The sequence below is a fragment of the Coregonus lavaretus genome, assembly GCF_964263955.1.
Source record: "Coregonus lavaretus genome assembly, chromosome: 9".
NCBI classification, from domain to species: Eukaryota; Metazoa; Chordata; class Actinopteri; order Salmoniformes; family Salmonidae; genus Coregonus; species Coregonus lavaretus.
Window position 1 is genome coordinate 20,273,679 of NC_139996.1, and position 25,116 is coordinate 20,298,794.

General features: G+C 43.2%; 1 protein-coding gene across 4 annotated transcripts in view; it reads right to left on the reverse strand.

Moving 5' to 3' along the window:
* The window catches only part of LOC311135033 (protein BANP-like), a 63,782-nt gene that overhangs the window by 21,183 nt on the left and 17,483 nt on the right, over positions 1–25,116 (reverse strand). For all 4 annotated transcript variants that reach the window (XR_014613731.1, XR_014613732.1, XM_084168891.1 and 1 more), the window contains 2 exons: positions 23,965–24,036; positions 22,752–22,796 (listed from right to left, as the gene is read on the reverse strand). Coding sequence is in view for 2 of the 4 variants with exons in the window: in XM_084168891.1 (XP_084025017.1) it covers positions 22,752–22,796; positions 23,965–24,036 (117 nt within the window). In the remaining 2 variants the exon portion in view is untranslated. The remainder of the gene's footprint in view (positions 1–22,751; positions 22,797–23,964; positions 24,037–25,116) is intronic.

A 25,116-nucleotide genomic window follows, 5' to 3' on the forward strand; every position in this document is an offset into this window, starting at 1 on the left:
ATGGCCTAATTCGTGTTAAGGCCCAAGTTCGCACAAGTCCAAATCACATCAACATGCAGTGAGTAGAAATAAATATCAAACTTGGCGAGAGAAAAGCAGCACAAATCAGAATAGACCGTTGTGGTTGGGCGGCTCTTAAGTGCATTAGTTACTGTTGACCTCCGGCTTGCAGGATTGGGGTCCCTAAATGATAAGAACTGGCTGGCCACACCAGTACTGTACTGGCAGGGCCCACTGAGGTGTGTGTGTGTGTGTGTGTGTGTGTGTGTGGGAAGGATTAGAAGGCTGCATCAGACAAGCCAACGCTGTCTCCGTGCCAAGGAGAACTGGAGGAGAAAATACACCGAACAATCAAGAGGCATCTCAAATTCACTTCAGCAGAGTTTGCTAGTTGCTAGGACCTGAAAGTAACAAAAAAGTGGATAAAGCTTTCTTTTTTGTTGTTGATGCCAATCTTTCTTTTTTTGTTCTTGATGCTTTCAACAGTAACGGAGACAGGATACTGAAGAAATACAGCAACGGGTGAGAGAAGACAGAACTAAACAACAACAGCAGCTTAATGCAAAAAAACAGATAGAAAGGCCAGATTGAAACACAATACCCAACTGTGCAAACAAGGGCCTTTTCTGTTGTTGCAATCTGAACGGTACCTTTGGGTGCATATGAATATGGTTAAGATTAAATAATGCAAGATAGAGGACAATAAGATAGTTGTTCGAAAACAAAAGAAAGCATATTTGTTATGATACCCCTCGGTCTTCAACTGTTACAATTAGATCACAGTCCTTGGCCTAGCTGATGCATTTTTACAAGGGCCTTTAAATCGATCTATTCACAATTATATTTTTTAGGGGGTAGATTAGCTTTAATATTGCAGATAGATTGTGGCTTCTATCAGTGTAATTGTCTGTATCATTTCCAATCCCCCATAATTTGTTGTGTGTATAATATATATATATATATATATATACACACACACACAGTGGGGAAAAAAAGTATTTAGTCAGCCACCAATTGTGCAAGTTCTCCCACTTAAAAAGATGAGAGGCCTGTAATTTTCATCATAGGTACACGTCAACTATGACAGACAAATTGAGGGAAAAAAATCTAGAAAATCACATTGTAGGATTTTTAATGAATTTATTTGCAAATTATGGTGGAAAATAAGTATTTGGTCACCTACAAACAAGCAAGATTTCTGGCTCTCACAGACCTGTAACTTCTTCTTTAAGAGGCTCCTCTGTCCTCCACTCGTTACCTGTATTAATGGCACCTGTTTGAACTTGTTATCAGTATAAAAGACACCTGTCCACAACCTCAAACAGTCACACTCCAAACTCCACTATGGCCAAGACCAAAGAGCTGTCAAAGGACACCAGAAACAAAATGGTAGACCTGCACCAGGCTGGGAAGACTGAATCTGCAATAGGTAAGCAGCTTGGTTTGAAGAAATCAACTGTGGGAGCAATTATTAGGAAATGTAAGACATACAAGACCACTGATAATCTCCCTCGATCTGGGGCTCCACGCAAGATCTCACCCCGTGGGGTCAAAATGATCACAAGAACGGTGAGCAAAAATCCCAGAACCACACGGGGGGACCTAGTGAATGACCTGCAGAGAGCTGTGACCAAAGTAACAAAGCCTACCATCAGTAACACACTACGCCGCCAGGGACTCAAATCCTGCAGTGCCAGACGTGTCCCCCTGCTTAAGCCAGGACATGTCCAGGCCCGTCTGAATGCATTTGGATGATCCAGAAGAGGATTGGGAGAATGTCATATGGTCAGATGAAATCGAAATAGAACTTTTTGGTAAAAACTCAACTCGTCGTGTTTGGAGGACAAAGAATGCTGAGTTGCATCCAGAGAACACCATACCTACTGTGAAGCATGGGGGTGGAAACATCATGCTTTGGGGCTGTTTTTCTGCAAAGGGACCAGGACGACTGATCCGTGTAAAGGAAAGAATGAATGGGGCCATGTATCGTGAGATTTTGAGTGAAAACCTCCTTCCATCAGCAAGGGCATTGAAGATGAAACGTGGCTGGGTCTTTCAGCATGACAATGATCCCAAACACACCGCCCGGGCAACGAATGAGTGGCTTCGTAAGAAGCATTTCAAGGTCCTGGAGTGGCCTAGCCAGTCTCCAGATCTCAACCCCATAGAAAATCTTTGGAGGGAGTTGAAAGTCTGTGTTGCCCAGCGACAGCCCCAAAACATCACTGCTCTAGAGGAGATCTGCATGGAGGAATGGGCCAAAATACCAGCAACAGTGTGTGAAAACCTTGTGAAGACTTACAGAAAAGTATTGACCTGTGTCATTGCCAACAAAGGGTATATAACAAAGTATTGAGAAACTTTTGTTATTGACCAAATACTTATTGTCCACCATAATTTGCAAATAATTTCATAAAATATCCTACAATGTGATTTTCTGGATTTTTTTCTCCACATTTTGTCTGTCATTGTTGACGTGTACCTATGATGAAAATTACAGGCCTCTCTCATCTTTTTAAGTGGGAGAACTTGCACAATTGGTGGCTGACTAAATACTTTTTTCCCCCACTGTATATATAGTTGAAGTCGGAAGTTTACATACACCTTAGCCAAATACATTTAAACTCAGTTTTTCACAATTCCTGACATTTAATCCTAGTACAAATTCCCTGTTTTAGGTCAGTTAGGATCACCACTTTATTTTAAGAATGTGAAATGTCAGAATAATAGTAGAGAGAATTATTTATTTCAGCTTTTATTTATTTCATCACATTCCCAGTGGGTCAGAAGTTTACATACACTCAATTAGTGTTTGGTAGCATTGCCTTTAAATTGTTTAACTTGGGTCAAACGTTTCGGGTAGCCTTCCACAAGGTTCCCACAATAAATTGGGTGAATTTTGGCCCATTCCTCCTGACAGAGCTGGTGTAACTGAGTCAGGTTTGTAGGCCTCCTTGCTCACACACACTTTTTCAGTTCTGCCCACAAATGTTCTATAGGATTGAGGTCAGGGCTTTGAGATGGCCACTCCAATACCTTGACTTTGTTGTCCTTAAGCCATTTTGTCAGAACATTGGAAGTATGCTTGGGGTCATTGTCCATTTGGAAGACCCATTTGCGACCAAGCTTTAACTTCCTGACTGATTTCTTGAGATGTTGCTTCAATATATCCACATCATTTTCCTTCCTCATGATGCCATCTATTTTGTGAAGTGCACCAGTCCCTCCTGCAGCAAAGCACCCCCACAGCATGATGCTGCCACCCCTGTGCTTCACGGTTGGGATGGTGTTCTTCGGCTTGCAAGGTCCCCCTTTTACCTCCAAACTTAACAATGGTCATTATGTTCAAACAGTTCTATTTTTGTTTAATCAGACCAGAAGACATTTCTCCAAAAAGTACGATCTTTGTCCCCATGTGCAGTTGCAAACCTTAGTCTGGCTTTTTTATGGCGGTTTTGGATCACTGGCTTCTTCCTTGCTGAGTGGCCTTTCAGGTTATGTCGATATAGGACTCGTTTTACTGTGGATATAGATACTTTTGTACCTGTTTCCTCCAGCATCTTCACAAGGTCATTTGCTGTTGTTCTGGGATTGATTTGCACTTTTCACACCAAAGTAAGTTAATCTCTAGGAGACAGAACGCATCTCCTTCCTGAATGGTATGATGGCTGCGTGGTCCCATGGTGTTTATACTTGCGTACTATTGTTTGTACAGATGAACGTGGTACCTTCAGGCGTTTGGAAATTGCTCCCAAGGATGAACCAGACTTGTGGAGGTCTACATTTTTTTTCTGAGGTCTTGGCTGATTTCTTTTGGTTTTCCCATGATGGCAAGCAAAGAGGCACTGAGTTTGAAGGTAGGCCTTGAAATACATCCACAGGTATACCTCCAATTGACTCAAATGATGTCAATTAGCCGATCAGAAGCTTCTAAAGCCATAACATCATTTTCTGGAATTTTCCAAGCTGTTTAAAGGCACAGTCAACTTAGTGTATGTAAACTTCTGACCCACTGAAATTGTGATACAGTGAATTATAAGTGAAATAATCTGTCCGTAAACAATTGTTGGAAAAATTACATATGTCATGCACAAAGTAGATGCCCTAACTGACTTGCCAAAACTATAGTTTGTTAACAAGAAATTTGTGGAGTGGTTGAAAAACAAGTTTTAATGACTCCAACCTAAGTGTATGTAAACTTCCGACACACACAAACACACACACACACACACACACACACACACACACACACACACACACACACATATATACTGGTCAAAAGTTTTAGAACACCTACTCATTCAAGGGTTTTTCTTTATTTTTTACTATTTTCTACATTGTAGAATAATAGTGAAGACATCAAAACTATGAAATAACACATTTGGAATCATGTAGTAACCAAAAAAGTGTTAAACAAATCAAAATATATTTTATAGTTGAGATTCTTCAAATAGCCACCCTTTGCCTTGATGACAGCTTTGCACACTCTTGGCATTCTCTTAACCAGCTTCACCTGGAATGCTTTTCCAACAGTCTTGAAGGAGTTCCCACATATGCTGAGCACTTGTTGGCTGCTTTTCCTTCACTCTGCGGTCCTACTCATCCCAAACCATCTCAATTTGGTTGAGGTCGGGGGATTGTGGAGGTCAAATAGCGATGTTTTGGAGATAACTGAAAGTTAGAGGTTGTAATCTGAATGAAGGAAAAAAGGCCATTCTTGAACACAGGATGAGCCATTCTTACTAATCTACTAGAGAACCAGTTTGTATTTAAGTATAGTTTTTGTATGATTGAAGCCTTTAATGAGAGGTCCAATGCTTTAATATTTAATCATTTCTGCCCTCCGAATTCCGTTTAAACTTTGTCTGGCTTGCCGATCCAAATAAAGTGGAATATTTTTTGATCATATAATTTAAAAAACAAGTCATTAGGTGTAGGCAGGGCCATAAGTATATAGGTAAACTGGGATATGACTAATGAATTAATCAGAAATAGACAGGTGTTTTTCTTTCCATGGTAGCAAAATCTTATCTAATTTGGCAAACTTTCTATTAAAAATGTATTGAGGTGAGATCATTTATTTATAATTTCAACGTTGGCGCATTTTAAACTAAACGGTAATGTAAAAGTTGTATTTTTAAGAGCTCCAATACGTAATATGGTGCATTTATCAAAATTCGGTTCTAATCCAGATGTTAGAAAAATTATCTAGATCCTCTATTAGGGCTGTGCAGGGATCCAAATTGCGGATTTAAAAGAAAACATGAATCGTCAGCGTACAATGACACCTTTGTTTTTAATCCCTGGATGTCTAGCCCCTTGATATTATTGTTGGATCTGATTTTAATAGCTAACATTTCAATGGACAAAATAAATAGATATGCTGATAGTGGACAACCTTGTTTTACTCCTCGACAGTGTCATGACTTTCCCTCATGGGCTGAGGATCAAAGATGCCGGCTAGGCAAAGGTTTGAACACCCCCTCTGCTGGGGGCCAGTTTTATGACCGGTGGTAAATTCCTTGCAGAAACGTTATTTTCCATGCCATGCAGTATTGGGAGAGGGAATTTCCCTGTGAGACAAAGGAAGTCTTCCCGCCAAGACTCGAACATCCAAAAGTGGATAATGAAACAATATTCCTACTTAAAATAATGTGGGAATTGGTCGGTGGGGACTTAAAGAACAACGTCATTAAAGACGGTGGAACAACATAACTGTATCTCTGGGGGTGTACACATCCCAGTTATGAGGTTTGCATCTAATTGTTGTATAAAACAAATTATTAAGTATAATACTTTTGTGAAGATAACAATGTGATTTTAGCATTCTAGATGAGATGATTGTTTCCATATTGATTTGTTCTCAGTCAGTGGCCACGCCCAGATGAGCACATGAAACACCCCCTTTTCTACTCAAATATAAAACCCCTCGTGACGAAATTCACCTCAAACCAGGAAGCCCTACAGACCAGCAGACGTGAAGCGTGAACTAAACGTTACAAAAACAACAGCATGTAGTAGGAATTCTACATTTTTGTCAAAAGATGCATACACTCACTTACTCACCCCACCCAAACAAACACCTCTGCCCCACTCTTCCTTTCCACCCATAGATCGACCTACACCCCCCCCCCCCCCCCCCACCACCACACACACACACACACAACCACAAATGTTCAACAGTTGTTCCATCCCCGAGCCCAACTCATGAGAAGACTTGATGTGTGAATGCGTATACAGTTTGGTTGTTTAAGAAGGCATGCCAAATTGAGAAGGAATGGGAATATTTGATTACCTAATATCTAGTCCTAGCTGATGGAGCTTGGATTCCCCTCTTCCCCCCAACACCCACACGCGCTGGTCCCCCGTTGTGACCCATCTCCCCAAGCACCTCTGCGCAGTCAGACCGTTTGATTATTCTGTGCCGCCAGGGCCACAATAATATGCCCCATCTCTGATTGTCCAAGTGTGACTCCCTCCCCATGGGTTACTGCAGCCAGTGTTGCCAGCACTGCTACTACCTGGGTGGGGTACTCCACCGGAATTCCTTCGGGCTAGGTCCGAGGTCGTCAGGGTTCTCATTAGCAGCTTTGAGAAAATCCTTGTATATTATGCTCACCCATGCGGGGGCTTTGGCTTTTGGACCTATCCTGCCAGGCAGGCTCTGACCGCGTTCACCTTTCTGTCAAGGCTGTGTAGGCTACTTGCAGTAGGCCTATAAAATGGATAAGGACTTCTCCTTATTTTTATTTTATTTAACTAGGCAAGTCATTTAAGAACAAATTCTTATTTACAATGACAGCCTACCAAAAGGTGGGGATGGAGGCAGGGATGGAGGCTCGGATTAAAAATAAAAATATAGGACAAAACGCACATCACGACAAGAGACACCACAACACTACATAAAGAGAGACCTAAGACAACAACACAGCATGGTAGCAACACCACATGACAACAACTAATGTGGGTGGGTCGCTCAGGTCGGTGTCTAGGATATAGAGTTGGCACCGTTCCATAAAGAAATTATAAAAATAAACAAACTACATATTTTTATTGTAAAATGTATATCCCATATTTGTGCAAGAGTGAAGACTTCCGCTCTGTCACATCTCCTGCTCGGAGACACACAATGATGATTTTATGATGGTTCTAATTAGCTTGTTTCTTTAGATTGAGCGTGTAGACCTGATATACAGTGGGGGAAAAAAGTATTTAGTCAGCCACCAATTGTGCAAGTTCTCCCACTTAAAAAGATGAGAGAGGCCTGTAATTTTCATCATAGGTACACGTCAACTATGACAGACAAAATGAGAGAAAAAAATCCAGAAAATCACATTGTAGGATTTTTAATGAATTTATTTGCAAATTATGGTGGAAAATAAGTATTTGGTCACCTACAAACAAGCAAGATTTCTTGCTCTCACAGACCTGTAACTTCTTCTTTAAGAGGCTCCTCTGTCCTCCACTCGTTACCTGTATTAATGGCACCTGTTTGAACTTGTTATCAGTATAAAAGACACCTGTCCACAACCTCAAACAGTCACACTCCAAACTCCACTATGGCCAAGACCAAAGAGCTGTTAAAGGACACCAGAAACAAAATTGTAGACCTACACCAGGCTGGGAAGACTGAATCTGCAATAGGTAAGCAGCTTGGTTTGAAGAAATCAACTGTGGGAGCAATTATTAGGAAATGGAAGATATACAAGACCACTGATAATCTCCCTCGATCTGGGGCTCCACGCAGGATCTCACCCCGTGGGGTCAAAATGATCACAAGAACGGTGAGCAAAAATCCCAGAACCACACGGGGGGACCTAGTGAATGACCTGCAGAGAGCTGGGACCAAAGTAACAAAGCCTACCATCAGTAACACACTACGCCGCCAGGGACTCAGATCCTGCAGTGCCAGACGTGTCCCCCTGCTTAAGCCAGTACATGTCCAGGCCCGTCTGAAGTTTGCTAGAGTGCATTTGGATGATCCAGAAGAGGATTGGGAGAATGTCATATGAAACCAAAATATAACTTTTTGGTAAAAACTCAACTCGTCGTGTTTGGAGGACAAAGAATGCTGAGTTGCATCCAAAGAACACCATTCCTACTGTGAAGCATGGGGGTGGAAACATCATGCTTTGGGGCTGTTTTTCTGCAAAGGGACCAGGACGACTGATCCGTGTAAAGGAAATAATTAATGGGGCCATGTATCGTGAGATTTTGAGTGAAAACCTCCTTCCATCAGCAAGGGCATTGAAGATGAAACGTGGCTGGGTCTTTCAGCATGACAATGATCCCAAACACACCGCCCGGGCAACGAAGGAGTGGCTTCGTAAGAAGCATTTCAAGGTCCTGGAGTGGCCTAGCCAGTCTCCAGATCTCAACCCCATAGAAAATCTTTGGAGGGAGTTGAAAGTCTGTGTTGCCCAGCGACAGCCCCAAAACATCACTGCTCTAGAGGAGATCTGCATGGAGGAATGGGCCAAAATACCAGCAACAGTGTGTGGAAAAACTTGTGAAGACTTACAGAAAACATTTGACCTGTGTCATTGCCAACAAAGGGTATATAACAAAGTATTGAGAAACTTTTGTTATTGACCAAATACTTATTTTCCACCATAATTTGCAAATAAATTCATTAAAAATCCTACAATGTGATTTTCTGGATTTTTCTCTCTCATTTTGTCTGTCATAGTTGACGTGTACCTATGATAAATTACAGGCCTCTCTCATCTTTTTAAGTGGGAGAACTTGCACAATTGGTGGCTGACTAAATACTTTTTTTCCCCACTGTACACACGCTGTAAAATAAAATATCGAAGTGAGCAAAAAATCGTCCTGACCTCCCGTCAACCAACTGAGGGAGCCCAACAGGGAGCGACCACACACTCGCCTCTGTGCTTTTCACACGCAGCCCACATGGCCCATGATACAACTGTCACCGCTGGGTTTTCATGTCTTCCATGAAAGATCATCTCTGGCTTATGTACAGGTGTAAATAATCTTTATCCATCATACAGGGTGTTTTACTGCTGTTTATACGAGCAGGCTTCATCAGAAATGGAAACAAAAAGATCAAATAAAATGTTATTTGTCACATGCTTCGTAAACAACAGGTGTAGACTAAACAGTGAAATACTTACTTACGGGTCCTTTCCCAACAATGCAGAGTTAAAGATAAAAAAAATAATACAATTTGACACGAGGAATAAATTCACAATGAAAAACAATAAGGAGTAAGAATAACATGGCTATATACACTGTACAGTTGAAGTCAGAAGTTTACATACACTTAGGTTGGTGTCAATAAAACTTGTTTTTCAACCACTCCACAAATTTCTTGTTAACAAAGTCGGTTAGGACATCTACTTTGTGCATGACTCAAGTAATTTTTCCAACAATTGTTTACAGACTATTTCACTTATAATTCACTGTATCACAATTCCAGTGGGTCAGAAGTTAACATACACTAAGTTGACTGTGCCTTTAAACAGCTTCGAAAATTCGAGGAAATGATGTCATGGCTTTAGAAGCTTCTGATAGGCTAATTGACATAATTTGAGTCAATTGGAGGTGTACCTGTGGATGTATTTCAAGGCCTACCTTCAAACTCATTGCCTCTTTGCTTGACATCATGGGAAAACCAAAAGAAATCAGCCAAGACCTCAGAAAAAAAATTGTAGACCTCCACAAGCCTGAAGGTACCACGTTCATCTGCACAAACAATAGTACGCAAGTATAAACACCATGGGACCACGCAGCCGTCATACCTCTCAGGAAGGAGACGCGTTCTGTCTCCTAGATATGAATGTACTTTGGTGCGAAAAGTGCAACTCAATCCCAGAACAACAGCAAAGGACCTTGTGAAGATGCTGGAGGAAACAGGTACAAAAGTATCTATATCCACAGTAAAACAAGTCCTACATCGACATAACCTGAAAGGCCACTCAGCAAGGAAGAAGCCACTGCTCCAAAACCGCCATAAAAAAGCCAGACTACAGTTTGCAACTGCAAATGGGGACAAAGATCGTAGTTTTTGGAGGAATGTCCTCTGGTCTGATTAAACAAAAATAGAACTGTTTGGCCATAATGAACTTCGTTATGTTTGGAGGAAAAAGGGGGTTCTTGCAAGCCGAAGAACACCATCCCAACCGTGAAGCACGGGGGTGGCAGCATCATGCTGTGGGGGTGCTTTGATGCAGGAGGGTCTGGTGCCCTTCACAAAATAGATGGCATCATGAGGAAGGAAAATGATGTGGATATATTGAAGCAACATCTCAAGACATCAGTCGGGAAGTTAAAGCTTGGTCGCAAATGGGTCTTCCAAATGGACAATGACCCCAAGCATACTTCAAAAGTTGTGGCAAAATGGCTTAAGGACAACAAAGTCAAGGTATTGGAGTGGCCATTACAAAGCCCTGACCTCAATCCTATAGAACATTTGTGGGCAGAACTGAAAAAGTGAGTGCGAGCAAGGAGGCCTAAAAACCTGACTCAGTTACACCAGCTCTGTCAGGAGGAATGGGCCAAAATTCACCCAATTTATTGTGGGAAGCTTGTGGAAGGCTACCCGAAACGTTTGACCCAAGTTAAACAATTTAAAGGCAATGCTACAAAAAACGAATTGAGTGTATGTAAACTTCTGACCCACTGGGAATGTGATGAAATAAATAAAAGCAGAAAATAAATCATTCTCTTTACTATTATTCTGACATCTCACAATCTTAATATAAAGTGGTGATCCTAACTGACCTAAGACAGGGAATCTTTACCAGGATTAAATGTCAGGAATTGTGAAAAACTGAGTTTAAATGTATTTGGCTAAGGTGTATGTAAACTTCCGACTTCAACTGTATATATACAGTGAGGGAAAAAAGTATTTGATCCCCTGCTGATTTTGTATGTTTGCCCACTGACAAAGAAATGATCAGTCTATAATTTTAATGGTAGGTTTATTTGAACAGTGAGAGACAGAATAACGTCAAAAATGTTATAAATTGATTTGCATTTTAAATGAGGGAAATAAGTATTTGACCCCCTCTCAATCAGAAAGATTTCTGGCTCCCAGGTGTCTTTTATACAGGTAATGAGCTGAGATTAGGAGCACACTCTTAAAAGGAGTGCTCCTAATCTCAGCTTGTTACCTGTATAAAAGAAACCTGTCCACAGAAGCAATCAATCAATCAGATTCCAAACTCTCCACCATGGCCAAGACCAAAGAGCTCTCCAAGGATGTCAGGGCCAAGATTGTAGACCTACACAAGGCAGGAATGGGCTACAAGACCATCGCCAAGCAGCTTGGTGAGAAGGTGACAACAGTTGGTGCGATTATTCGCAAATGGAAGAAACACAAAATAACTGTCAATCTCCCTTGGCCTGGGGCTCCATGCAAGATCTCACCTCGTGGAGTTGCAATGATCATGAGAACGGTGAGGAATCAGCCCAGAACTACACGGGAGGATCTTGTCAATGATCTCAAGGCAGCTGGGACCATAGTCACCAAGAAAACAATTGGTAACACACTACGCCGTGAAGGACTGAAATCCTGCAGCGCCCGCAAGGTCCCCCTACTCAAGAAAGCACATATACAGGCTCGTCTGAAGTTTGAATCATTCAGATGTTCATTGGCAGAGGAGAACTGGGTGAAAGTGTTGTGGTCAGATGAGACCAAAATCGAGCTCTTTGGCATCAACTCAACTCGCCGTGTTTGGAGGAGGAGGAATGCTGCCTATGACCCCAAGAACACCATCCCCACCGTCAAACATGGAGGTGGAAACATTATGCTTTGGGGGTGTTTTTCTGCAAAGGGGACAGGACAACTTCACCGCATCAAAGGGACGATGGACGGGGCCATGTACCGTCAAATCTTGGGTGAGAACCTCCTTCCCTCAGCCAGGGCATTGAAAATGGGTCGTAGATGGGTATTCCAGCATGACAATGACCCAAAACACACGGCCAAGGCAACAAAGGAGTGGCTCAAGAAGAGGCACATTAAGGTCCTGGAGTGGCCTAGCCAGTCTCCAGACCTTAATCCCATAGAAAATCTGTGGAGGGAGCTGAAGGTTCGAGTTGCCAAACGTCAGCCTCGAAACCTTAATGACTTGGAGAAGATCTGCAAAGAGGAGTGGGACAAAATCTCTCCTGAGATGTGTGCAAACCTGGTGGCCAACTAACAAGAAACGTCTGACCTCTGTGATTGCCAACAAGGGTTTTGCCACCAAGTAATAAGTCATGTTTTGCAGAGGGGTCAAATACTTATTTCCCTCATTAAAATGCAAATCAATTTATAACATTTTTGACATGCGTTTTTCTGGATTTTTTTGTTGTTATTCCGTCTCTCACTGTTCAAATAAACCTACCATTAAAATTATATACTGATCATATCTTTGTCAGTGGGCAAACGTACAAAATCAGCAGGGGATCAAATACTTTTTTCCCCTCACTGTATATTCACATATATACACACACACTACCAGTCAAAGGTTTGGACACACCTACTCATTAAAGGGTTTTTCTTTATTTTACAGATTTTTACATTGTAGAATAATAGTGAAGACATCAAAACTATGAAATAACACATATGGAATCATGTAGTAACCAAAAAAGTTTCAAATATTTTATATTTGAGTTTCTTCAAATAGCCACCCTTTGCCTTGATGACAGCTTTGCACACTCTTGGCATTCTCTCAACCAGCTTCATGAGGTAGTCACCTGGAATGCATTTCAATTAACAGGTGTGCCTTGTTAAAAGTTAATTTGTGGAATTTCTTTCCTTCTTAATGCGTTTGAGCCAATCAGTTGTGTTGTGACAAGGTAGGGGGGGTATACAGAAGATAGCCCTATTTGGTAAAAGACCAAGTCCATATTATGGCAAGAACAGCTCAAATAAGCAAAGAGAAATGACAGTCCATCATTACTTTAAGACATGAAGGTCAGTCAATACGGAACAATTCAAGAAGTTTCTTCAAGTGCAGTCGCAAAAACCATCAAGAGCTATGATGAAACTGGCTCTCATGAGGACCGCCACAGGAATGGAAGACCCAGAGTTACCTCTGCTGCAGAGGATAAGTTCATTAGAGTTACCAGCCTCAGAAATTGCAGCCCAAATAAATGCTTCACAGAGTTCAAGTAACAGACACATCTCAACATCAACTGTTCAAAGGAGACATTAGGCCTTCATGGTCAAATTGCTGCAAGGAAACCACTACTAAAGGACACCAATAAAAAGAAGAGACCTGCTTGGGCCAAGAAACACGAGCAATGGACATTAGACCGGTGGAAATCTGTCCTTTGGTCCAAATTTGAGATTTTTGGTTCAAACCGCCGTGTCTTTGTGAGATCTCCACATGTGTAGTTCCCATTGAAAGCATGGAGGAGGAGGTGTTATGGTGTGGGGGTGCTTTGCTGGTGACACTGTCTGTGATTTATTTAGAATTCAAGGCACACTTAACCAGCATGGCTACCACAGCATTCTGCAGCGATATGCCATCCCATCTGGTTTGGGCTTAGTGGGACTATCATTTGTTTTTCAACAGGACAATGAGCCAACACACCTCCAGGCTGTGTAAGGGCTATTTTACCAAGAAGGAGAGTGATGGAGTGCTGCATCAGATGACCTGGCCTCCACAATCCCCCGACATCAACCCAACTGAGATGGTGTGGGATGAGTCGGAAGGCAGAGTGAAGGAAAAGCATCTAACAAGTGCTCAGCATATGTGGGAACTCCTTCAAGACTGTTGGAAAAGCATTCCAGGTGAAGCTGGTTGAGAGAATGCCAAGAGTGTGCAAAGCTGTCATCAAGGCAAAAGGTGGCTATTTGAAAAATGTCAAATATAAAATATATTTTGATTTGCTTAACACTTTTTTGGTTACTACATGATTCAATGTGTTATTTCATAGTTTTTATATGTCTTTACTATATATATAGTACATGTGTCCAAACTTTTGACTGGTACTGTATTTATATAGAAACTGACCCTTTTAAAAGATCCTCTTGATCATATTTAATTGCTTGTGTCATCAAAGCGTGACGGGATGAGACGTGTTTCTATTGGCCGTGTCTATTCTTAAAGAGATAGTTAATCCACAATTGAGTTGTGTCTGGCTGTAATTCATGGTACCGATGTTAGGAAAGCTGCATTGCAGGCCGAAACCTCCTCAAAAACAATTCCAGTGGCCACCGTCCCCTAGGTGGTCCACCGCTGCTAAATGAATATAGGGAAAACACTGACTTCAAACTAAATTCATGTAATTCATGGTACCGATGTTAGCAAAGCTGCATTGCAAGCTGAAAAACACTTAACTAAGTTTGGTAGCTGTTTTTTTTCATACTGCTGGAATAGTCACTGGAATTTTGTTACTCAAAACTGGAACTATTTCCTCATGCAGTCTCACAGCCACATCTGTGTCTGTTGTTTGCTGTAACATAGACAAAGTTGTATTGTATGCTTTGTCTTCTATTGGGCACTCAGACGCAGATTGATTACCAGAGCTGTGAACAAACTCACCGATGGCTTGATGGAACTATCAAGAGCATTGAAATTTTCTGATATTACTGCAAAAGATTATGACATTCTCGCTGGAAAGAAAACATGGACAGATTCTTCTCGAAGTATCGACGCTACAAAACTTAGTTTGAAGTCAGTGTTTTCCCTATATTCATTTAGCAGCGGTGGACCACCTAGGGGACGGTGGCCCACTAGAAGTGTTTTTGAGGAGGTTTCGGCCTGCAATGCAGCTTTGTTAATATCGGTACCATGGATTACATTCATTTTTTGCGACGATGCTTATCATGCTACCTCCTGGCTGTGGCAAAAGTAAACAGATTATTGTGCATGCTGTCACTACTTGCCTACAGACAGCTCTGTGTCACATTTTCACTTAAGATTGAATTGATGTCAATGGGAGACTGAGAACATTTTTGACTTAAGTGGTAGTTACGATTAACCCCCAAAAATGGGGAATAGGGTGTAATTAGAGACTCTCCATCCCTCTCTAAGCCCTGCTGTGGTGCATCTTCCTGGGGTAGCTGTGGGCTTGAACCCAGCAGGAGTCTGGAGGTCTGGTGTGGTGGTGATGCTCCAGGCACAGTAAAGTTGCTACAAGAGGCATCTGGTTCTTGTTAACACACTACCAGGGAGCCGGGCAGGCTCCACAGATCGTATCTGCCCAGGGGACGACACACTACTGGGGACATGATATGAACACCAACACAGCATACACCAACTAGACAGTAGACAGACATATTTTGACATGCGATCTGTGATCTCCATCTTTGATCTCGGATATCTACAGAGTGATCTGTGATCTGAGAGGAAAGCCCCTTATCGTCCTCCTATAATGCCATAGGTCTATTGGAGACAGTGCAGACTCCCTATTAAAACAAGGCTCTTTTGAAAGGGGAACCTCTTTAATAGCACAAGCTTTAAATCCTACACCGCTAACATGCATTACACAAACATGGATATAAAACATACATCTCTCTGTATGTACATTACACTGTTTCCAAGTATGCAACTCTCTCTTCCCCTCCCCTTATGGATGTAATTTACTCCCTCCCTCCCTCCCACATTCTTGGACAGGGAGAAATAGGAAGATTAAATAACAATTCAGGCTGTGGTCCAGCGGTTCGATCCGGAGTGTCTTATGTTCTTAACCCTGTAGAACACCCCAGCATCTGCTCTGTGTGTTAGACATCAGTAACAGTAGAGCTGGACAAACATCAATTTTGCGATAAATTACCTTAACGATAAATAGAACTACCAATGAGTGATTGGTATGGTCAGTGTCACACACACACTCCACGCTGCCAATGGCATTTACTAGTTCGAGTGCAATCTCCTGGTGCTTTTCTTATATTCTCTGGGCAATGAACTAAGTGCAGTCCAGCCCAGAACTCCAGTGTTAGAAGCAGAGAGAGCGGAGCTCCAAACAGCCATACTACAGTATGGTGCTGTTTCCCCTTTTCTCATCCCTCTACCTCTCCTTGTCCCTCTAGTCCCTCTACCTGTCCCATCCGCCCTCTCGCTCTCTCACATACTCTGTACTTCCATTTCTACCCCTACTTGTTCCTTTCCTTGTCACTCTAACTCTACCTGTCCCATCCTCCCCATCACTTACTCTGCATCTCCATTACTCTCCTTCTTCCCCGCTACTTACCTTTCTTTCCCTCACCCCCTCCCTCCCATCCACTTCTCCCTCTCTCTTTCCCTCCCTCCCTCTTTCTTTCCCTTCCACTCCTCTCTAGTGATTAAAGCCCCTGACTGATAGACGGGCCTGGGGAAGTGAGAGGGGACTGGGTTTCTGGACAGACTCCAGGACACACAGTCGTCCGTCCTGGCAGGGACCACTCAGTTCCCTGACCCGGTTCCCACACTGCTGATCCACAAGAGCACAACGTCAGAACGTTCCAGGTGTTACGCCACATCTGCCTGACAGGATGAGGCCTGGCCCGAGTCTCTACCGGAGGTTGCATGGAAGGGGGGAGAGCAAAAGATGGGGAGAGAGGATGTGGGGGGGTTCAAAGCCACTTCCTCCTGCCTGAGCACCAAGTGGGTTACCTCAGTATCACTTAAGGAATGTATACATCTATGACCATATATATATATTCATTTAGCAGGTGCACGTCCTGTCACTCCTTTTATGTGTGTGTGAGGAGTGCCACACCGGCATTGGGTATCGTGTGTTTGTGTACGTGTCTAGCTGTGTGTGTGCATGAATGACACAGAGTTCTGCCTGCCTCTCAATTTCCCCTCAGTGTCGGCATGAACATCATTTCCAGAATTTCTCTCCCTCTCATCAGCCTTTCCTTTTTATCTCTGAATCCTCCAGTCGGTCATCAGGGCATGGGTTAGATCCCAGCAGAGAGGACAGGGGGGAGCAGATAAGAGGTTTAAGGGGGGCTGAGGAGAGCTGAGGAGGAGTGCAGTAAAAGTGTAGCTCTTTATGGTTTCACAGGCCAGCCTGCTCTTCCAGCAGCATGAAAGAGCTTTTATGGGACAGCCAGGTGGCAGGTGCTTTGGATCCATCATCCAGCCCTGCCCATACCTCAACAGCAATATGAGGGTTACACACACATACAAGCGCACAGACCGACCGACGACACACACACAAACACACAGTGAGTGATATACCATGCCGCTGTCTCTTAGCAAGCAGTACAGTGCCTTGCAAAAGTATTCATCTCCATTGGCGTTTTTCCTATTTTGTTGCATTACAACCTGTAATTTAAAATTGATTTTTATTTGGATTTCATGTAATGGACATACACAAAATAGTCCAAATTGGTGAAGTGAAATGAAAAAATTAACTTCTTTCAAAAAGTTCTACAAAATAAATAACGGAAAAATGGTGCGTGTATATGTATTCACCCCCTTTGCTATGAAGCCCCCAAATAAGATCTGGTGCTACCAATTACCTTCAGAAGTCACATAATTAGTTAAATAAAGTCCACCTGTGTGCAATCTAAGTGTCACATGATCTGTCACATGATCTCAGTATATATACACCTGTTCTGAAAGGCCCCAGAGTCTGCAACACCACTAAGCAAGGGGCACCACCAAGCAAGCGGCACCATGAAGACCAAGGAGCTCTCCAAACAGGTCAGGGTTGGGTTATGAAAAAATATCCAAAACTTTGAACATTCCACGGAGCACCATTAAATCCATTATTAAAAAATTGAAAGAATATGGCACCACAACAAACCTGCCAAGAGAGGGCAGCCCACCAAAACTCACGGACCAGGCAAGGAGGGCATTAATCAGAGGCAACAAAGAGACCAAAGATAACCCCGAAGGAGCTGCAAAACTCCACAGCAGAGATTGGAGTATCTGTCCATAGGACCACTTTAAGCCATACACTCCACAGAGCTGGGCTTTATGGAAGAGTGACCAGAAAAAAGCCATTGCTTGAAGAACAAAATAAGCAAACACGTTTGGTGTTCGCCAAAAGGCATGTGGGAGATTCCCCGGGGGCAAACTACCCGCCCTCCAAGACACATACAACACCCGATGTCACAGGAAGGCCAAAAAGATCATCAAGGACATCAACCACCTGAGCCACTGCCTGTTCACCCCGCTATCATCCAGAAGGCGAGGTCAGTACAGGTGCATCAAAGCTGGGACCGAGAGAATGAAAAACAGCTTCTATCTCAAGGCCATCAGACTGTTAAATAGCCATCACTAGCACATTAGAGGCTGCTGCTGCCTATTGAAATCACTGGCCACTTTAAGAAATGGAACACTAGTCACTTTAATAATGTTTACAGTCACCTTAATAATGTTTACATATCTTGCACCACTCATCTCATATGTATATACTGCATTCAATTCTATAATATTCTAGTGTATCTTAGTCCATGCCGCTCTGTCATTGCTTGTCCATATGTGTACACATTCTTAAATCCCATTCCTTACTAGTTTTGTGTGTATTGGGTATATGTTGTGAAATTTAAAGGGAAAACATTTAAATGTCTTGGAATGGCCTAGTCAAAGCCCAGACCTCAATCCAATTGAGAATCTGTGGTATGACTTAAAGATTGCTGTACACCAGCGGAAGTCATTCAACTTGAAGGAGCTGGAGCAGTTTTGCCTTGAAGAATGGGCACAAATCCCAGTGGCTAGATGTGCCAAGCTTATAGAGACATACCCAAGAGACTTGCAGCTGTAATTGCTGCAAAAGGTGGCTCTACAAAGTATTGACTTTGGGGGGGGGGGGGGGGGGACAGTGATGCACGCTCAAGTTTCCAGTTTTTTTTGTCTTGTTTGTTTCACAAGAAAAAATATTTTGCATCTTCAAAGTGGTAGGCATGTTGTGTAAATCAAATGATACAAACCCCCCAAAAATCCATTTTAATTCCAGGATGTAAGGCAACAAAATAGCAAAAATGCCAAGGGGGGTGAATACTTTCGCAAGCCACTGTAAATCTTTGTACCGTCACAGAAGGGTAGAGGGCAAGGAGGGAGCAGACAGGGGGTCAGTCTGCACCCCTCTCAGCTTTTTTAACTCTTTCTGTTTGGCTAAAACATTCTTATCGCAGTCTTCCCCTCTCTCTGTTCCCCTTTAACCCCAGAGCCCTTCTTCCACCCTCACCAATCAACTAGCCCGCAGACCACTGACAGGGAGTCACAACCCCCAGTATGTAACACATACAACACTGCAATGAGACAGCCCTATAATATAACTGCTCTGTCTGGACCAAGAATACACGCCCCTTACACAAGCCACAATGTCCTAAACGACCACAGTGGATCCCACCGCCACAGAAACACCAGTCACCACATGAAACATAGCATCCCCGCAACCACCCACCCTCCCACCCCCGGACACACACACCACCCTCGCACACTCACCAACCACCCCGTCACTAGGGGGCCTCAGGGGGCAGCAGTCTGCAGCTGTGACAAGAGGAAGTGAGCATTGCAGAGGGAAGCACCCTGCTGCCTGATAGGGCCAGTCTATCTATAACAGAAGGAGATGAAAAAAGCGAGGGAGGGAGAGAGGGACGAGGAGAGCCCCGGATAAGAGAGAGAGGGAGCATCGGGGGGAGGGAGGAAATGTGGAGGCCTTCCAGCAGTGTGATATAGGCTATACTAACAAAGCATGAGTGAGCAGTATCCCACTGCGCTGGAGGAACAATGACATCACACAGAGACTAAGTGTAGCTGTAGCCTACGTACTCAGAAACAGGCCTTGTAGATTCATGCGCAGACCCAAATGGACAGGCTGCAAATTGGACAATGACATTTCTCTATGGTCTTTTGACAATGTGTGCTGTGCTCTCACCATGTTAGAGCAATCCTCATTACCGACGCACAATGAACAGAACACAATCCGGGATGCGATCAAATCGAGTTATTCTGAGAAATCTGACTTCACTTATAAGTAAGTGACTCATAAGTCAGAAGTGAAACAACTTCACGCTCCGTTCCTCTGTGCCTTTCTCCGTGTGTGTGTCCTTCCTTTAATCTGATCTGGGTTGCATCAACGTTCAAAGCAATCAGTCACACAAAAACACACCAGGCTCATTTGAGAACAACACTGTCAGTCTGAGTCAGCTAGTGCTATTCCTGTCTCACTCCCTGGGAAAACACACTAGCAAGGAGGGGAAGATACCCTTGAGTCACTGTGTGTGTGTGTGTGTGTGTGTGTGTGTGTGTGAAAAGCCAGACCTGGAACACAAGGTTAGAAGAAGTCGTCAGTGTGTGTTTGTTTTGGCGCTGGCCTCATATCATTTTACAGACACAATCAAAATACGAGCTATAAAGTTAAGCGGGAAAATAAAAGAGTGGGTCTTTATTGGACAAGGCTCTCATGCTCTGCCAGGGGGATAGAGGTCCTGCCTCATTAAGTCCCTATACACAGCTAGGGTGCGTCCCAAATGGCACCCTATTCCCTATGTAGTGCACTAGTAGTACTCTATAAAATAGGGGATAGAGCGCCATTTGAGACACTGCATCAGCGACACTCTGGCACTGTGAGGGACAATTAGATCTAAGACACACTCTGCTCTTCAGTGGGACTTAGTCAAATGTTTACACAGTGTGGCAGGAGCTAGTGTTAATGGCAGTAGTTGGTGTTTTACATCAGGCTAACAGAGGAGTGTGTTGCGGTGGGTGGGTGGGAAAGGGGGATACCTAGTCAACTGCACAACAGAATGCACTCAACCGAAATGTGTCTTATGCATTTAACCCAACCCCTCAATCAGAGAGGTGGGGGGCTGACTTAAATCGACGTCCACGTCATCAGGGCCCGGTGAGCAGTTGTTGTTGGGGGTTAACTGCCTTGCTCAAGGGCAGAACTACAGATTTTTCCACCTTGCCAGCTCGGGGATTCGAACCAGCGACCTTTCGGTTACTGGCCCAATGCTCTTAACCACTAGGCTACATGCCGCGATGGTTGGTGTGTGAGTGTGTGTGTGTGTGTGTGCGCGCATTTGATAGTCAAACCGATGAGGAACCAGCCCTAACCTGACAAGTGAGACGTACTGGCAGAAAGCCTAAGAGTTAACAACACGTTATTGCTGAATAACATCGGAAACAGGGTTGTACAACTACTGTAGAACTTGGGTTAAGGCGGCTTCAAATTCAGAACAAGAACAGAGTCGTAACCGGAGCCAAGATACAAAAGAGAAACAGTCCGGAATGCTGCTGTGCCGTCACGCCCACCGGACTCAACGACCGGTTCATCTGAGGATGTGTGTGTTTGTGTCTCCGTCTCAGTGTGTGTGTGTGTCTCCGTCTGTGTGTGTTTGTGTGTATGCGTGCAAGAGTGTGTTTCTGTAAGGGGTAAGGGACGAATACCTCAATCTGTGGAAATGAGAACACATGTGCAACCGGAAAATAATAATATAAAAAACAATGAATGCTTGAAATGCAGATCTAATATAAACCAAAACCATGCCACACACACACACACAGGTGTCATTAAAGAGACTCACACTGAGGCCCTGACTAGAACAGACAAATGGCTCCAATAACTCTGATCCAAGCTAGCCTGGTCCCAGATCTGTTAGTGCTTTTGCCTTCTCCATTGTCAAAGTCAACAACATGTTTGGAATAATAATTCCATAAGGAGTTGGCAAAAGAGCAGAAACAGACTGGCATCCAGGCTAGATTTTTAATTCGCACTCATTTTAATATCACTGAGTTCAAGGAGTTATGGAGATACTGAGAACAGCTGGAGTTGAATATTGGTTGATAACTGATAAACTACCATTTGTGGAAAGTACCATTGGCACCCCTAGGGCCATTAACTCCAATCTAGAGTTTGGAGTTGCCAGGTCTGTTGGAGTTCCTTACCCAACTCTCGCTCCTTTCCAAACGCAGAGAGCACCTTGGAATAAGGGGTGAGCTAATTGGCTGAAAAATAGCTTGGGTTTAGTAAAAACTGTTCTCATAAGCTGAGAAGGAGTTAAACTTCACACAATCGGTGCTGTGCACACACGCACCTATCCTCAAAGAGAAAAACAGTCTAGGGAGCGTGAGAAAGAGTGTGAGCCACTTCCTCTACGGCCAGGCTTCTAGACGATCGCAATGAGATCATGAATATTAAATAATGCCTGGTCTGCACAGCGCCCATCTGTGATGTGTGATCTGTGATCATCACACAGCCCTGGTGCTTTGATCAGGAGGCTCTCTTTGATCCCAGAGGAAAGAACAGAGAAACAGGAAGAACAGGGCCCTCTGTATCATACACACCATCCCTTCCTCTACCCACAAAGAGAGAAGGGAGGGATGGACAGAGGAGGAGAAAGACTGACAGGAAGTTGAGAAAGCATGTGAGACAGACGGCGAGAGAGGCTGGGTAAGACAGAGTGAGAGAGGGAGGGAAGGAGAGAAAGACATGAGAGAGAGAGAGGCAAACAGGGTACGACAGAGAGAAACATAAGACCGAGAGAGAGAAAGGGAACAATTAGATAGAAAGACATTTGAGAGAGAGAGCGAGACACACAGACAGGCAGGCCAAACAGGGATGGAGAAATACTGTAGCTCCTCTCTATGTGTGTTTGAAGGATCCACAGGAAAGAGGAGGACCAGCACATGGAGGTAACCCAGAAGTAATGAAGAATTTGGGAACTAAACTAAACCTCCATGGGTCGTATTCATTAGGCACCAAACAGAACAAAACGGCCTGAAACAGGGATGGGCTACATGGACTCGTCCAATAAGAACCACTAGTTCACATGTTCCATTGCTAAATGTTTTCCGTGATGAAGCTTGGGGGTAAAATATGAGGGGAGAGTTACTGTAGGGACTTACCTGTCCATCCTGCCCAACATGCACCTGGTGGATCTGAAGATTCCCCTGAGAGAGAGAGCGCGAGAGAGAGCGAGAGAGAGAGCGAGAGCGAGAGAGAGCGAGAGCGAGAGAGAGAGAGAGCGAGAGAGAGAGAGAATTCAGACAGCATCACAGTCACTTGACATTGGCAACACCACATGAAAAACAAGCCCAAATAAGCGCCATTTATTCCCTCTGTGCTATTTTCCTTCCTAATTGTATTTCATTCATATCCAATGCTGTCTGAGCTGCCATATGGACAGGCAGCATGGTAATCTCTCCCAAATAGCCTAATTTCCTTCTCCAACATGATGAAACCAATCGCTTTGATGAGGAGGGCCCCATTCCTAATGAAAACACACACTGTGAGTGGCAGTTAGGAGAAGTGGGATTTTGTTGCTAAGCTTTGAACTCCCAAAACAAACAAGATCATCCAGTGGGAAGGAGACAAAAAAAATACTTTTCTGGCATCCAATCACAAAGAGCAGAAAGGCTTTTCAAGCTTTTCTTCCTCCGTCTCTCTCGCTCTCTCCTTCTCCCTGCTTGTATTGGTTAAGAACCTCTGTAGAATACCTGGTCAGTGTGTCAGCCCTATTTGCATGAGTGCAGGTGTTTATTTATTTGTTTGTGAGTGAGTTTAGGCATGTTTTTGTGCTTGAGTGAGTATTCAAGTGTATGTGTGTTTGTGCGTGCGTGTGTATATTCAAGTTTGTGTGTATAAATGAACGCTCATATATACACACAAACTTGAATATACACAAACGTGTTTGTCTACTCAAGTGTGTGTGCACGCGCAGTGGCGCCTTGAAATAAATATCTCTCCCCCCACATCTTATTAAACAAAATGTTTAACTATGATGCTGAGGCAGAGAATTCTTTCTCAGACACTTGGTGTGGTTTTGTGAAAGATTCTTATAGAGCCAATCCATTGTGTGCATGCAAGGCTGTCTGGTGAGAGACACGGGCCATCTGGGTATTATGTGGAAACAAATAGTATAATAACCCATGCATAAGCACGCAGTAGATCTAAACAAGCACTCTTAACATCTGCTTGTGGTGAACTCCTGCCTAATGACTTTAATACTTGCTACCATTACTGACTATTACCATGCACTTTCGATTTACTGACTGGGATACCCGGATAGACAGACAGACAAACAGATGGACGGACAGACAAACAGACAGAAACACTTACCTCACTGTCCTGTGTGATCTGCACCTCTTCCCCCTGTGGCACCTGGGCAATGTGGAGATGTCCCTGAGGGATCTGATAATGGCGAGAGAGAACAAGATGAAGGAAGGAAGGAAGAAAGAAAGAAAGAAAGAAAGAAAGAAAGAAAGAAAGAAAGAAAGAAAGAAAGAAAGAAAGAAAGAAAGAAAGAAAGAAAGAAAGAAAGAAAGAAAGAAAGAAAGAAAGAAAGAAAGAAAGAAAGAAAGAAAGAAAGAAAGAAAGAAAGAAAGAAAGAAAGAAAGAAAGAAAGAAAGAAAGAAAGAAAGAAAGAAAGAAAGAAAGAAAGAAAGAAAGAAAGAAAGAAAGAAAGAAAGAAAGAAAGAAAGAAAGAAAGAAAGAAAGAAAGAAAGAAAGAAAGAAAGAAAGAAAGAGAAAGAAAGAGAAAAGAACTCACAATATGAGGTGTGTATGTACTATAATGTGCACTACTCTTCTGGCACCGTTAACACATACAGTTAGTGAGTCCACTCTCACCCCTCCACCATCAGCCACTAGTCTGAGCCCCGCTGCAGTCGCTGCCTGACAGATCATATGCTTTACATTTCCTCAACTGCATTAGCAGCACTCGTACATTTTAGGCTCGGATGCACCCGCTAATACTCTAGAACAGTGTTTACCAACTCCAGTCCGACCTTGAGTACCCCCAACAGCACACATTTTTGTTGTAGCCCTGTACAAGCACACCAGATTCAACTTGTCAACTAATCATCAAGCCCTTGATTAGTTGAATCAGTTGAGTTTGTCAGAGGTAACAACAAAAATGTGTGCTATTGGGGGTACTCGAGGACTGGAGTCCGATGCCATTTTAAATCTTTCAAAAATGTACTTTGAACGTTTGCTCTAGCCTGCCTGGAGTGCCAGATAGTCCTAAAACTTAAAAGCCCATCTATTACATTTGTCCATTAAGCCAGGCAAGCTCAATTATAAACAGATTGAGTATTTAAATTAGTTAAAATAGTATTTGAACCCAGGTCTACTCACTAATACCACTTCCTCTCCTCCCTCTTCCTCTTTAATAACACGAGGGACTGATCAGCTTTGAATAAAAGCAGAGTAGAAGTTTACCAGGAAGATCAATCGAAAAGTCTGACAATGGTGTAATGTTGCATTTTCATT